This window comes from Sinohyriopsis cumingii, chromosome 7 (assembly GCF_028554795.1).
Source record: "Sinohyriopsis cumingii isolate HCF-2022 chromosome 7, ASM2855479v2, whole genome shotgun sequence".
Taxonomy (NCBI): domain Eukaryota; kingdom Metazoa; phylum Mollusca; class Bivalvia; order Unionida; family Unionidae; genus Sinohyriopsis; species Sinohyriopsis cumingii.
This window is the reverse complement of record NC_142967.1, coordinates 125712531-125728906: the sequence shown is the minus strand read 5'-3', so window position 1 is coordinate 125728906 and position 16376 is coordinate 125712531. Positions and strand designations below refer to the sequence as shown.

General features: G+C 33.7%; 1 protein-coding gene across 3 annotated transcripts in view; it reads left to right on the top strand.

Moving 5' to 3' along the window:
- LOC149796077 (ABC transporter G family member 20-like) overlaps nucleotides 1-15326 on the top strand; it is an 81252-nt gene extending 65926 nt beyond the window's left edge. For all 3 annotated transcript variants that reach the window (XM_089965985.1, XM_089965984.1, XM_089965986.1), the window contains exons 19-21: nucleotides 5089-5175; nucleotides 7375-7479; nucleotides 9657-15326. In XM_089965985.1, coding sequence (XP_089822111.1) covers nucleotides 5089-5175; nucleotides 7375-7479; nucleotides 9657-9763 — 299 coding nt within the window. In that variant the 3' untranslated portion in view covers nucleotides 9764-15326. The remainder of the gene's footprint in view (nucleotides 1-5088; nucleotides 5176-7374; nucleotides 7480-9656) is intronic.
- The last annotated feature ends 1050 nt before the right edge of the window (nucleotides 15327-16376 follow it).

Genomic DNA, 16376 nt, shown 5'->3' with positions numbered 1-16376 from the left:
GGTAGAGGTTGGATACACAAGGTAGAGGTCTCCTCCTCCTCCTACTTGTTCTAATGTAATGTGATTGGGGAATGTATTCAGAGGAAATTTTTAAGTAAATTATGTTTCTCTGAGAATACTTACCCAGTCGCATTACTTAAACACTCTCCCACCCACCACACCATGCAAGCATCCTCGTTAGTATCTTGCTCAATTAAAAACAAGTGACTCCTGGTGGTGTCAAGGGGAGGTAATGGGCAAGAGTTATTCTCCTTTATATATATATATATATATATATATATATATATATATATATATATATGGAAAGGTGATTTGCAAGGAAGCAGGCTAATAATCATAATGTAATTTAGTTGGGTAAGTATTCTTGGAGAAACAAAAATTTGTTTGATTCCCACAGAAGGTTGATTGTTTATTGGGTATTTCAGTTCATGGATTGTAGAAAACACAACCCACAACAATATTTCACAGGAAGTAATCAGAGTAGCCTTCTAATCAGTCTTCTAGCTAGCCATATGAAAATCATTATATAATCACCTTTAGTTGAGCTTCATTCTTTGTCAAATCCTTTGCCTAGGTTTTGGTGTCATATGAAAAATTTCATATCATTGATTAATTTCATACAGTACCTTTTAAGTCAGGTTGTCATTTCAGTGGTAACCATGTAATATGTATATTGTCATTATAACATGTATTGTCTTTATTTTCCCTCATTTGTCATCATGTGGTATCTTGACTACCTTTTAGGCTTGTGAGTCATGCACTACTTTGTTTGAATATAGAAAGGAAAAAGGAAGAAGAGAAATTTTTACTATTACCTAGTTCATTTGGAAATGAGTTCTTGTTACTTTTTGATTGTGATAATTTTATTGGCCAGGTTGCAATGTATTTATGATGAGGTTATTTTTTAAGACACTACTGCATGTAGTCACATGAACTGGTATAAAGATACTTCATGAGGATCACCAGTGAAAACCAGGTCATTATCACCTTCATGTTTTGGTCATTGATTTGTGCTTACATTTGCATTAAAATTGGTTTCTCTAGGTTAGGTTTGTTGTTTAGTTCACTTTTGCTGACACCAATACCTGCAGTCCTGTAATTTTGGGGATGAAGATGCATCATGAAATGTAATACACACTTCAGTCAAAACTTGATCTTTATGACCTATATTTACATTATGATTACCTACATGTGTTTAGCTAGTGTTTTAGTTTTTACTATTGCTTTCACATATAACTTAACTATGTAGATGTGTATTAAAGAAGCTCACACTCCAGTTAGCTGCATTAAAGTTTATTTTCCCACTATGTTTATTACACTATGTATGTTGGTGATATGACTTGAAAGGAGCACATCAGAAAATGTGCATTGTAATTAATTCTACGAGCTTGAATTAGTTAGATTCATCATGGTAATTACAAGCAGGTAAAAATATTTAATCAGCTGCCTCTAGAACAGACAGGTAAATTTTTTGTTGGTTTCCAAAACTTTAGCAAAAGTTTACTTGGTCCAAAACATTGCTATTCATTTTGTAATTAATCCTTTATGCAATTGGTTTTCAAACTGGAGTTACTTGCCCATAATAACAGTGACCACCATGGTTTAAATATATGACCACTATGGTATGAAGACATTTGTGCACTTGGTCACCTGTACATTATAGAGACTGTGTCAAAACAGCTTTGAAATATTTTGGGACTTAAACTCAGATAATGTGAGGCAAAAAAAGCAATCAGCATCATTGCTGTCATCAGCAATTACGGTTTAGGTTAAAATTAATTCCCAGCCATATTTGATTTATGTCATGGCTTTGTTCTCATTTTTCTAATATTTACGAATCTCATGATGGATTTCCATCATATTTGGCATTAACCATTTTGAAGCTAGCACAGTTCATTATATAATATGCTTGCTTGCTCCTTCAGGTTAATTTTGAATACATTCAAATACATTTGCTTTTAAGAGTGTTTCACTTAGACTGATGCCTAGTTGTGCCAGAAAAGCTGTTTTACAATGGCTATTTGGCTCGTGCATGTGCAGATGGGTAAAAAAAGTTTCTTGTTTTGCTTATTGGATCCATTATTTTCTGCTGGCCACTTCTAACTCCAAATCCCCAACTTATCCTACATTTTGCAAAGACTCATCTGTCTGTGTGCAGTTCAGACCTGTCTGCCTTAAATCACAGGCCAGAAAGTCTTAAATCTGAACACAAAATCCAATTCTGACAGCTGGTGAATTTTTGGTGCAAAAAATGTGGGTCTCAAAAGATATATTTTCTCGCTGCATTTTGTAGTGCGAGTAGAAAGTCCAGATTATTAGGTATCATTGTAGAGCTACATCTGTCTGCTTTATTGTTTATCCACCCACTTTGGTGTATCTTAAATGACCTTGATGCTAAAGAGCTCAAAAGTAGGGTACAGCCTCATCATGTCTACAGGCGGGATTGGGCCTGAATGAATTAAAGTTTTGGTTGAATTTTTTTAACATTTGCATATTATTTCCTAATCCCATTGATGGATTTTCCTCCTACTTGGGATGCATCATTATGGAACTATGGAAATTCATTTGCCTATGTGACATCACAGTTGGAAAATTGTGGTAAAGTTTTGATAGAAGTTGTTTATTTGCTTAATCCCCGAATCCCCTTTGATGGATTTTGTTTGTAGATTAGATAAATTATTATGCTGCTAAGAATTCATTATATGACATGCATTATCTGTCCTTTTGACCCAAGATAACATGTGGCATGCTTGCTTTCTATTTGATCTGAGATAATTCATGCCCAGCATTCTCTCTTCTTTTGACCCAGGATAATGTTTGGCATGCACACCATGGCCTTACTGAGTGGAATTTAAAACAATTGATGAAAAATACATTATTTGTTCTAGTGGCTTTTTATTAAATATTGTTGCCTATTGGCAGTTACCATGTCAGTTAGAATTAATTTTGTTGTATAGTTTCTTCTGTGCTCATTATGAGTTTAATACATGAAAATATAATCAAATTGTGGACAACAACAAAAAGTTTAGCTTAGTTTCTTAGTTGCTATTGCCTTCAGAGCCATGTGTTATGGATATCTGTATCATCAATTTAATTTATAATATAGTTTTTATTTAAGTCATCTGGTTTTATGATATTTATATTTGAATGCTTCAATTCTCTGGCTGGCTAGCAGTATAGTAAAGTACATGTACATCATGTTGCTGCTATGTTCAAGTCAACAGGTATGTCATTCAATTATGTCACACTTTAATTTGAATGGAGATCATGAAACATGTGAAACTAGGAATGCATTTGCCCTGTTAGAGCTATCTATCATGCCTTAATTGTTGATTGGTTATATGGTTTGTGAAGGTCTTAAAATGACTGAGTTATTTTTATAAATTACGATTTAATTGTTTGCAAGTCATTTAGTGAATCAAATTCTGCTATATGATTCATATATACAGACTGTATAACGAAAATACACATTCCACGAATTCTGTTCTTCAGTCTATGTCAGTTTTGTAAGAGTCATTAAAAAAAAGTGATTTATTTATAATATTTGCTTGTTGGAGTTAGTAGAAATTTAAACAGTCAATACTTATTGGATTTTGATTAATTTATTCAAGTATTTGAATATTTAAATAATTCTAACCAATTATGTGAAACTTTCCAGGATCTCATTGATAGTCTATGTTCACAGGATTATTTTAAATTAAAAACATTTAGATTTAGAACTGTGTTTCTTCAGTGGTGCTAGCATGGTAGCACATAAGCACATTAGAACCATCAGTGGTACTAGCATGGTATCACATAAACACATTAGAACCTTCAGTGGTGCTAGGATGGTAGCACATAAACACATTAGAACCTTCAGTCAGAATACCTTTGGACAGTTTCAGGATTACTGAGAGATTGATAGTACAGTTTAGGATAATATTCTAGGAATTCATACACTGTAAGTTATTTTTAATTCTTTCACTTTATTTGATTTTATACTTTATTTAAATAAATTTATCTTTTGGAAAATTGAATGCTTGTTGGGCTTACCTTGTCTCGTTACTGAAGTTTAAGACCCTAGGCTTAAAAACATTTAACAAGGTATGTAAATTAAAATGAAAAATAGTGCACTCTTCAGTAACAACTAAGTCAAAGTGACCTATATTTTGTGCTAGTAATCTGCATTAACCTATGTATTTAGTTTCTTAATGCTGTTATTGCAGCATGAAGTATCTTGATACCTATGATACAGCATAAGAAATATTACACTGTTTAGACAATAGAATGACGTATCTTGATACATATGATACAGTGTAAGAAGTAATATAGTATTTAGACAAGAGTTATGTATCTTGATACATATGATACAGTGTAAGAAGTAATATAGTATTTAGACAAGAGTTATGTATCTTGATACATATGATACAGCATAAGAAGTAATATAGTATTTGGACAAGAGTTATGTATCTTGATACATATGATACAGCATAAGAAGTACTATAGTATTTGGACAAGAGTTATATATCTTGATAGACATGATACAGCATAAGAAGTACATTAGTATTTAGACAATAGTGTGATGTATCTTGATACATATAGTACAGCATAAGAAATGCTATACTAATCTATTTAGTCAATACAGTGATGTATCTTGCTGTATAGGATACATCATAAAAGGTATTACACTCTTTAGACAAGACAGATTGATGCATGTTGATACATATGATACAGCGTAAGAAGCACTATAGTATTTAGACGAGTTATGTATCTTGATACATATGATACAGCATAAGAAGCACTATATTATTCAGACAGTAGTGTGATGTATCTTGATACATATAGTACAGCATAAGTTAGTCAATACAGTGATGCATCTTGATACATATGGTACAGCATAAGAAATACTAGACTATTTAGTTAATACAGTGATGTATCTTGTTGTATAGGATACATCATAAAAGGTATTACACTCTTTAGACAAGACAGATTGATGCATGTTGATACATATGATACAGCGTAAGAAGTAGTACTACACTGTTTAGACAATACAGAGCTTCCCAATTCAGTCTTACCACCACTGATGCATTTTCTTATTTTATTTTATAGGTATGATATTTTCATCAATCTGTGATAATGAGAACTCAGCTATACAGTGTGCACTGGGATCAGTCTATCCAATGCTACTTCTTAGTGGTAAGTTATGGGATCATTCTATCTGGTGCTACTTCTTATTGGTAAATTATGGGATAAGTCTATTCGATGCTACTTCTTAGTGGTAAGTAATGGGATCAGTCTATTCGATGCTACTTCTTAGTGGTAAATTATGGGATCAGTCTATTCGATGTTACTTCTTAGTGGTAAGTTATGGGATCAGTCTGTTTGATGCTACTTCTTAGTGGTAAATTATGGGATGCTACTTCTTATTGGTAAGTTATGGGATCAGTCTGTCTGATGCTGCTTATTGGTAAGTTATGGGATCAGTCTATCTGGTGCTACTTCTTATTGGTAAGTTATGGGATCAGTCTATCTGGTGCTACTTCTTATTGGTAAGTTATGGGATCAGTCTATCTGGTGCTACTTCTTATTGGTAAGTTATGGTATCAGTCTATCTGGTGCTACTTCTTATTGGTAAGTTTTGGAATCAGTCTATCTGATGCTACTTCTTATTGGTAAGTTCTGGAATCAGTCTGTCTGGTGCTACTTCTTATTGGTAAGTTCTGGAATCAGTCTGTCTGATGCTACTTCTTATTGGTAAGTTATGAGATCAGTCTATCTGGTGCTACTTCTTATTGGTAAGTTCTGGAATCAGTCTGTCTGATGCTACTTCTTATTGGTAAGTTATGAGATCAGTCTATCTGGTGCTACTTCTTATTGGTAAGTTCTGGAATCAGTCTGTCTGGTGCTACTTCTTATTGGTAAGTTCTGGAATCAGTCTGTCTGATGCTACTTCTTATTGGTAAGTTATGAGATCAGTCTGTCTGGTGCTACTTCTTATTGGTAAGTTCTGGAATCAGTCTATCCGATGCTACTTCTTATTGGTAAGTGATGAGATGTTCCTTTTAGATCCAGTTAGAGTACTGCAGTTAGATATCTCGGTCTTTGATTATGTTCACCAGTCTGTACAATAATATCGTGACTTGCACAAAATTAGAATGACTTTCATGCTTCCTTCATAATATTTTATTTTGTCAGTCTTAATTCAGTGACAGGTGCTAAAATCATGCTTGGCAATTGATGTGTCACACAAATGATTAATTTAGATTCTGTTATAGTGTGCCAGAATTGTTACATGATGTGTCACACAAGTGATTAATGTAGATTCTGTTATATTGTGTCTGAATTGTTATGTGTATTCTGTCATAGTGTGTGACTTGTTATGTATATTCTGTCATTTTGTGTCTGAATTATTATATATATTCTGTCATTATGTGTCTGAATTCTTTTGTATATTCTGTCGTATTGTGTCTGGCTTGTTGTCTATATTCTGTCATATTGTGTCTGACTTGTTCTATAGCCTCTGTCATATTGTGTCTGACTTGTTATACATATTATGTCATATTGTGTCTGACTTGTTATACATATTATGTCATTGTGTTTTACTTGTTATACATATTATGTCATATTGTGTCTGACTTGTTATACATTTTATGTCATTGTGTCTGACTTGTTATACATATTATGTCATTGTGTCTGACTTGTTATACATACTATGTCATTGTGTCTGACTTGTTATACATATTATGTCATTGTGTCTGATTTGTTATACATATTATGTCATTGTGTCTGACTTGTTATACATATTATGTCATATTGTGTCTGACTTCTTATACATATTATGTCATTGTGTCTGACTTGAATTAAGTATAATTTATCAGAGTCCTAATATTTCTTTGATAAACACTGGATAAAATTGTCTTTCAGACTACTGTATTATCTGATTAATGATTACATTAACAACACTGGATGAAACCATCTTTCAGACTACTGTATTTATCATCGCCACCACCAGTTTTACGAAATTATGTTAAATGCTTGTTAAACTTTGATGAAAGCCTGTCCTTATGTTTTTTAAAACTAAATTATGGCAAGAATTCACTAAGTTTATGGTTGACTAATAAGAACGTCATATGCCATTTGCACAAAATTATGGTTACTATTTATATCTTTCATAAAATCCCACTTTCATTTTAACACTATGGGTATATTTACTAATGTTTGATAAATGCCTAGTACCCCTTTCTTTCTGTCAAATTTATTAGTGTTGGTTCTCTCAGAGGATTACAAAGAAGTAAAAAGTATTGAGTGTGTTTCATAAATTTGAAATGAATACTCCTGTAAGTTTTTCAGAATATGGAGAGCTACTTTTTATTAGTGACATTTTCTTGATTCAAGGTATCATATGGCCTGTAGAAGCCATCCCTACATGGATGAGATATATCAGCTATTCCCTACCAATGACATATGCTGCAGATGCTCTTAGATGTGTACTTAGTAGAGGTAATTGTGACCTACATTTCATAACTATAATAAGTTTCATAAGTTAAACCTGTCGTAAGCAGTCACTTTTGGGAAAAGAGGCTTTCGAAGACAGGTTGTTACTTAATTATGGATGATAGCTTGTGAAATATTATATTATTTACCTTTGTGAAAAGGGACATTTTTTTTTAAAACTTAGGATCCAAGCAATCCAAAATTGATTCCAAATATATAGGTATCTATAATCTCTATATCTATACCTAAAATATCTATACCCATGTAAGGGTCAATACATAGAAATGTTTGGAAAAAATATACCCTGTCACAGACTGTCTATAAAATAATAGCTAAATGAGTGTTGAAAGTAACAGTGCATAGAATGGTATGGGAAACTGTACCCAGTCACTGTCTATAAAGTAGTAGTTAAACGAGTATTGGAACACGTCAGATTTGCAAAAGGCAAACACCATAGATTCCTCTTATCTGATAGATTAAAGAAAATAATACGTTAATAAGTGAATGTTTTCTGTATGACACAGTTATTGAAATCAAATTAGTTTCCTCAATTGAAAGTCTCAGCTTCCATGTTCGCAACAGTTATAAATCCCATCAGTTTCTGCATCAGAAAGCCTTAGCTATCCTATTCGCAACAGTTATAAATCCCATCAATTTCTGCATCAGAAAACCTTAGCTATTATATTCGCAACAGTTATAAATCCCATCAGTTTCTTCATCAGAAAGCCTGAGCTTTCCTATTCACAACAGTTATAAAACACATCAATTTCTGCATCAGAAAGCCTGAGCTATCCTATTCACAACAGTTATAAATCACATCAGTTTCTGCATCAGAAAGCCTTAGCTTTCCTGTTCACAAGTTATAAATCACATTGTTTCCACAACTGAAAGCCTGAGCTTCCTTATTCACAGCATTTATAAATTACATTGTTTCCACAACTGTAGATCTGAGCTTTCCTATTCACAATAGTTCTAAATCACATCAGTTTCTGCATCAGAAAGCCTTTGCTATCCTATTCGCAACTGTTATAAATCACTACAGTTTATGCATCAGAAAGCCTCAGCTTTCCTATTCACAACAGTTATAAATCACATTGTTTCCACAACTGAAAGCCTGAGCTTCCTTATTCACAGCAGTTTTAAATTACATTGTTTCCACAACTGAAGATCAGAGATTTCCTATTCACAACAGTTCTAAATCACATCAGTTTCTGCATCAGAAAGCCTGAGCTTTCCTATTCACAACAATTCTAAATCCCATCAGTTTCTGCATCAGAAAGCCTTAGCTTTCCTATTCACAACTTATAAATCCCATCAGTTTCTGCATTCAGAAAGCCTTAGCTTTCCTATTCACAACAGTTCTAAACCCATCAGTTTCTGCATCAGAAAGCCTTAGCTTTCCTATTCACAACAATTATAAATCCCATCAGTTTCTGCATCAGTAATGTCATTAATTTATATGGCCTTTGGTCTTATGTGATATATTGAATTTCAGCTTGAGTTGGTTTGTAATTATAGTAATTGAACTCAATAAATATTCAATGTTCCATTTACTGTTGCAATTTAAGTTTTAGATTTAAACACAGAACATTTATTACATCAACATAGATAGTTATTTTATTGGGCTCCAAAAGAGTAATTGCAGAATATATTTTTTCAGTTGTTTTCAAAATAAACTGGGAACTTAGTATCCATTCTTCCATCTATCCATCTATAAATATACCATCAACTCTAGAACTTTAAAGCGGTAGGAGATTAATGGAGAGAATATGATACAATTATACATGATCACTAGAAGATTTGTTGCATGCCACATTAGATGTCCTATCTTCAGGGTCAAAGTTATGGGTCAAATATTATATTTTTTATCACACTTTTCCACTCTATAACCTTAAAGCTGTTTGAGACTAAGGGATCAGACTTGGTATAGATACACATCATTGTTAGAAACTGTTGTGTACCACATTGATGAAGGGGTGGGGGTCTTGTCTTCAAGATGAAGGTCACATCAGTATTTTAATAATAATAATAATAATAATAACTTTATTTTAGATACAAGTCATGTTTTAAATAGTATGTTAGAAGAATGCATATGCACAGTTACAATACAACAATTTAATGCATTTTTATTGAATGTTGTTGAACAATTTCATGCATAAAATAGTAATTCTCTTTTCTTCTAGGTTGGGATATCACTATGATGCCAGTCTGGCGTGGTTATCTGACAACCATGGGATGGAGTCTGGGTCTATTACTAATTGCGGCAATTATTTTAAGAATTAAACAGTGATAGCAGACCAATCCATAAGTTTTTATAGGCTCACTATTTATCCAATTCATTGTTAAATAACTATCTCAGCAAATGTTTAGCTGACCAGTCTGTAGGTTGTATGAGCATGTTGGTATATCACTGCATCCACCATTCATCATGTGGCATTTGTCATCCATTGTGTATCCATCAACGCTTGCTTTGTGAACTCTGTAGGCTCCATTCTTTAACAGATTGTGATCAGACTTGGTTTATAAGGTTATATAACTGATTTTAACTGATTGTGATTAGACTTGGCAGATATCTTTTTATCATTGATTTTAACCGATTGTGATTGGATTTGGCATATAAGGTTATATCATTGATTTTAACAGATTGTGATCAGACTTGGCATATAAGGTTGTATCATTGATTTTACAGATTTTGATTGGACTTGGCATATTAGGTTATATCATTGATTTTAACAGATTGTGATTGGACTTGGCATATAAGGTTTTGTCATTGATTTTAACAGATTGTGATTGGACTTGGCATGTAAGGTTTTGTCATTGATTTTAACAGATTGGAATAGGACTTGGCATATAAGGTTTTGTCATTGATTTTAACAGATTGTGATTGGACTTGGCATATAAGGTTTTGTCATTGATTTTAACAGATTGTGATTGGACTTGGCATATAAGGTTATATAACTCATTTTAACAGATTGTAATAGGACTTGGCATGTAAGGTTTTGTCATTGATTTTAACAGATTGTGATTGGACTTGGCATATAAGGTTTTGTCATTGATTTTAACAGATTGTAATAGGACTTGGCATGTAAGGTTTTGTTATTCATTTTAACAGATTGTGATTGGACTTGGCACATAGATTATATGAGCTTTTAGAATAGTTCAGTTATGAATGATATATACACATATTAAAGAATTGTTATTGCATTTGATTACCATATATACTCGCCTATAAGTCGAATAATGTAGGAAAAAATAAAGGCCTGGCAGAAAGGGAGGGGTGGCTTATCTGCGGGCCAATATCTAAACTTGACAGTTTTTAAGTCTTTTTGTTTACTGTAAAGGCTGTAAATCTTGGGACACGAACAAATAATTTTTTTCTTTGTCCTAATACATATCCCTGTTAAAAAAATTGTTTGGTGTCCCCACACTTATTAAACTGTTATCAAGTACTATGAATGATTTTTTAAAATATATTTTGCATGTGCATTTTTTCTGATTTCCCCATCATGGGATTAAATAAAGGTAAATACAGACTTCATAATTTGCGGGCCGGTTAAGTTTACATGGGAGACCAGGCTGAACTATAATGTACAGTACTTACACAGTGCAAAGCATGCATAGCATCACTTAAATCCTTTTTCATTCCCAAATATATTAGATGTAGATTTTGCTTTATTCATTGTTTCAACCAAATTGCATTCTTCCAGATAACATTTCATCATTTCCTTAATAGCGGTTCCATTTACATTGAATCTCACGCTCTCGAGTTACTGATTTTCAATGATATAAGCGATCCTACAAATATTTATGAAAAGATATGCATGTTTAATTGTAGAAGGCATATAACCAGCAGAATTTACATGTTCACGAAGAGTGGTAATAGTAAAGGCTAAAATTCTCATTATAGATCAGTTAAGATCATCATCAATCTGTTTTGTGTTTTTGCTGAACAACATGACAATTTTCCACACAATTTTAAGTTTGATATTTGGGTGTCTCGTTTTTTGATAGTTGGTGTATTTGTCTTTCGTTTTCCGGCAGCAAAACAGACCAGATAATCATTAAAACCTTGAAACTGGCTTGTGTTAAGAGAAAATTTTGACCAGCAACTATACCAGTACATTGATGTGTAATTGCCTTTCATTCCATAATATTAGCACGTTTACTGTAGTTTTGTAATACGGGGTGTAAGGCATACCTGTCAGCTTTTCAAAAGCCAAGTAGGGAGACTGGAAAAACATAATAGAGATTGGGACCTAAAATCAGGAGGTTTTTCGTGGCATTTTTAAAGCTTTGTTTTCACTAATATTGATCGATCTTTTGGGTCTAATATGGGCAAAATTTGCAAAGGACACGTGGTTTTTCCCTGTGACGTGCCTTATTTTCCGCCATGACATGCCTATTTTCATATTCTGGTCAGCTGTGGCCAAACTGCACAATAGCTAATGTTAATCGTGAATAAACAAGCAAGAAAGCCAGCACAACTGATTAAAAGTTAATCCTTCTCGATGCAACTATTTTGTGAAAACGACCTGCCCTCCACCATGATTTAAAGAAACCTTGTTATGCAAGCACCAGCAATTGATTGGCAAATAATGGATTACCAATTTTTTAAACTAAAGGTACCAAAAAAGGCATCCTCACAGTACTGTACATGTGGCAATTATTTTCCTCTCATTGTATAACCAACTTAATTCCCTTAATGTCTAATTGGAAGGCATTTAGTATTATTCACTATAAAACATACGTATTCTTAATTAGTTTTTTGAGGACACATACTGCATGGTATGTATTTTCATTCCTTCTTTTAATTTGACAATGGTAATTAACATTCGTATATACAGTATGAAAATGCCAGGTGCAAGTTTCTTTGGTGGGAATGGAGCTACAGCATTCACGGTGATCATTCTTAGGATTGAAATTAATTGCCAACAGTGTTATTGTTGTTTATTTTTTGTTCTGGTTTATTTTCTGATTTTTGTATTGTTGTAGATGAAAAAAAAATCATAAATTTATGTGAAAAATGTTTAAACTTAACATCCTATTTAGTTTAGATGCGAATTTTTTCTAGTAATTATTTCATCTCAACAATATTCACAGGTGATACAACAGAACATGGCTTCCATGGAATGCATATGATATATCTATTGATCTAGGACTTTTCTTTTTTAGGAGACTTGAAAATCAAAGACATAATGTAATAATCAGGAGTTCTCTGCAAAAATCGGGAGATATTATGAAATCAGGAGGTAGGCATGGAGTGACCTCAAAATTTGGGAGGTTTTTTTTCCCCCTTAAGAGTTGACAGGTATGGTGTAAGGTCGCTTGCATCAAAGCAAACTACAAATAAGCTTTTATGGTATTAGCATAATTTTCGAAGGATTATTTCTGAAACTTCATTATTGTATTTGGAGATATCATTAAAGTTAAGTGCAGTGGTGCCCATGATTGAACTCCAAGGGACTTACTTCATTCAGCGGAATGTACTTCATTCAGCTCGTGTTCAAACCTACAATGTACATGCAGTGGTGCCATTATGTAAATACGTTCAGTAGCCTAATTGTGAGCGTTGAATCAAAACATGTTGTTCGTTGTGTTATCATACTAGGATTAAATTTTAACAAGTTAGGTATTTACAATCAAGGCAAAATAAAAATGTAATTACTAATGCACTGATATAAAATGTCCAATGCAATGATACATAAACAAACAATAATCAAGTCAAAAGGCAGAGGTAGTATTACAGCAACTCGCGATTGCTCAATTCTTGTCATCGTTCGATCAAATTATACACAAATCTAAATTAGGCAGAAACAATAAGAAAACAGAAAATTAAAACAATTGCTTTTCAAACAAGTTTATACCATTTCTTTTTAATAATTATACATGCCAAGCCCGAGATAAGTATACGTGTACTCTTTGCTAATATACTTTTGCCTAATTAAAAGCATTTAGAACTTACTGCTTGCATCTTGTGATGTCTCGAAGTTGTGGGTTGGCTTATACGCAGGTGATGCACTTTTTAGTGTTTATACCTGTTTAGTTTGGGGGTTGGCTTATACGCGAATGAGCTTATACACGAGTATCTACTTTAAATATTGTGAACATCTTGCTGACTTCAGTTTTTAATAGGTTGTGATCAAACTTGGTGCTTGCATCACGGGAATGTGCTGTTTTATCATTGATCAGTATGGGACTCTTGTTGCCTTCTGCTGTGCCTCAAACAACAATTACAACAGAGATAAAACAAAAAGAACTTTACTCATAAAGCAACTTAAGCTCTCTCCATCTATGATTACACATGCAAAACATTTTGAGAATGAGAAACACACACACACATACAAACACATGAAGTCTAGCTATTTAGTAGAACTCATAAGTGGAAGCGTATCGTATAACCCAAAAATGTGGTGGCCATCAATGCCGTTCACATGAATAAACTGCTTGAATCCTCACTATATAAAGCTCTAACACAGCATCAGCTTCATAAAGAAAGGGGGCCGACCTGGGCCCCAACACATCATCATAAAGAAAAGGGACTGACCTGGGCCCTAACACATCATCAGCTTCATAAAGAAATGGGCTGACCTGGGCCCTAACACAGCATCAGCTTGATAAAGAAAGGGGGCCGACATGGGCCCCAACACATCATCAACTTCATAAAGAAAAGGGGCCAACGTGGGCCCTAACACATCATCAACTTCATAAAGAAATGGGCTGACCTGGGCCCTAACACATTGTCAACTTCATAAAGAAATGGGGTCAACCAGGGCCATAACACATCATCAACTGTATAAAGAAATAGGGCTGGCCTGTGCAGTTATAGAACCTGTAACTTTGGGATTAAGGGTCTTGACGCTTTACCAACTGCATTACAGTGGCTTCCTACAAGATATATGCTTTTCATATCCTGACTGGACAGCTAGATTCAGGCTTCCTACAACATATATGCTTTTCAAATCCCGACCGGACAGCTAGATTCAGGCTGCCAATAGTTTATTACCAATGTGTGTAATGTTTTCTTTGATGTAGGGTCAGCCTTAGTTATTCAGAAATGCTTTTATGTGCTAAAGCTGAGGAGAATTATTCTGGGTGTTCCATGTATCATATAGTATAGTTATGTAGTAATCCTTACTCAGTTTAATCTCTTGATTAAACAAAAGTAACTTAGGTCAGACATCATTGATTCAAGATGTGCTGTAACTAATATACTATCCAACGTAGATGAAGCTGAACTAAATTTGACATGTGTGACATAATTTGTATTAAGTGACATACATGTGACATAATTTGTATTCAGTGACATGTATGTGACATAATTTGTATTCAGTGACATGCATGTGACATAATTTGTATTCAGTGATATGCATGTGACTTAACGTGTATTCTCTAAGATGTTCGGTTATTATAACTCTAATTTTCATTTAGCATTTTATAAATAAATTCATACTGTACATAAAATTTTTCCTTAAATAAAGTTGAATGAAATGGGTACTGTTTACTGCCATAGGTTCTCTGTGATATATTCCCATTTTCATTGGAATTTAGATTACATGATAATAGTATGTGATTTGATAGTATTTAGCTGCCTCGTAGCTAATTGCCTACCAACTGGATTGTGAACAACATATGTATCATATTTTTTTGTTTCTTTTGGGTTTTATGTTTTGTTTGAAAGCAGTTTGCTAATGCTGTCAACAAGATTTTTTATTCATTTTATGAAATATTGAATGGTTAAATAAATTATACATTTTCTATACCTGTCCTCCTTATTAATATGTGGCATCTTTTGACCTCTTCTGCCAATCTGATCAAGTTCCATTGACATGAAATAAAGTACAAATTAATACAGATCTATTTGTATTTCATATTAAAAGAGATTTTTATACTATTCACTGCAGTCTAAACCAGGTTGTTATTAATTTAATAATTTTGCTAAGTATTTCTGCATTGTAAGTGACATACCAAAAAGTGAGAAAAAAAGTGTAAGTGGAGCATTTGAGCCAACCAGATCATTTTGTTTAGCAGCCAGACTTGAAAATCTTGCCATCACTATTCCTAAATGAAAAGCTATATTGCCAAATTATTTTCTCACCAAAAGACATTTTATGATGTCTAGTTGGCTCTAAATCAAAATGGGGCTGACCTAAAGTCCAGTATGGCCATCACAGAAGTCATCTTGATAATATTGTTATCACTACTCTAGAATGGATGGCCATGAAAATGGGGCTGACCTAATGTCCAGTAAGGCCATCACAGAAGTTATCTTGTTAATATTGTTATCACTACTCTAGAATGGATGGCCATGAAAATGGAGCTGACCTAATGTCCAGTAAGGCCATCACAGAAGTTATCTTGTTAATATTGTTATCACTACTCTAGAATGGATGGCCATGAAAATGGGGCTGACCTAATGTCCAGTAAGGCCATCACAGAAGTCATCTTGATAATATTGTTATCACTACTCCAGAATGGATGGCCATGAAAATGGGGCTGACCTAATGTCCAGTAAGGCCATCACAGAAGTCATCTTGTTAATATTGTTATCACTACTCTAGAATGGATGGCCATGAAAATGGGGCTGACCTAATGTCCAGTAAGGCCATCACAGAAGTCATCTTGATAATATTGTTATCACTACTCTAGAATGGATGGCCATGAAAATGGGGCTGACCTAATGTCCAGTAAGGCCATCACAGAAGTCATCTTGATAATATTGTTATCACTACTCTAGAATGGATGGCCATGAAAATGGGGCTGACCTAATGTCCAGTAAGGCCATCACAGAAGTCATCTTGATAATATTGTTATCACTACTCTAGAATGGATGACCATGAAAATGGGGCGGACCTAATGTCCGGTAAGGCCATCACAGAAGTCATCTTGATAATATTGTTATCACT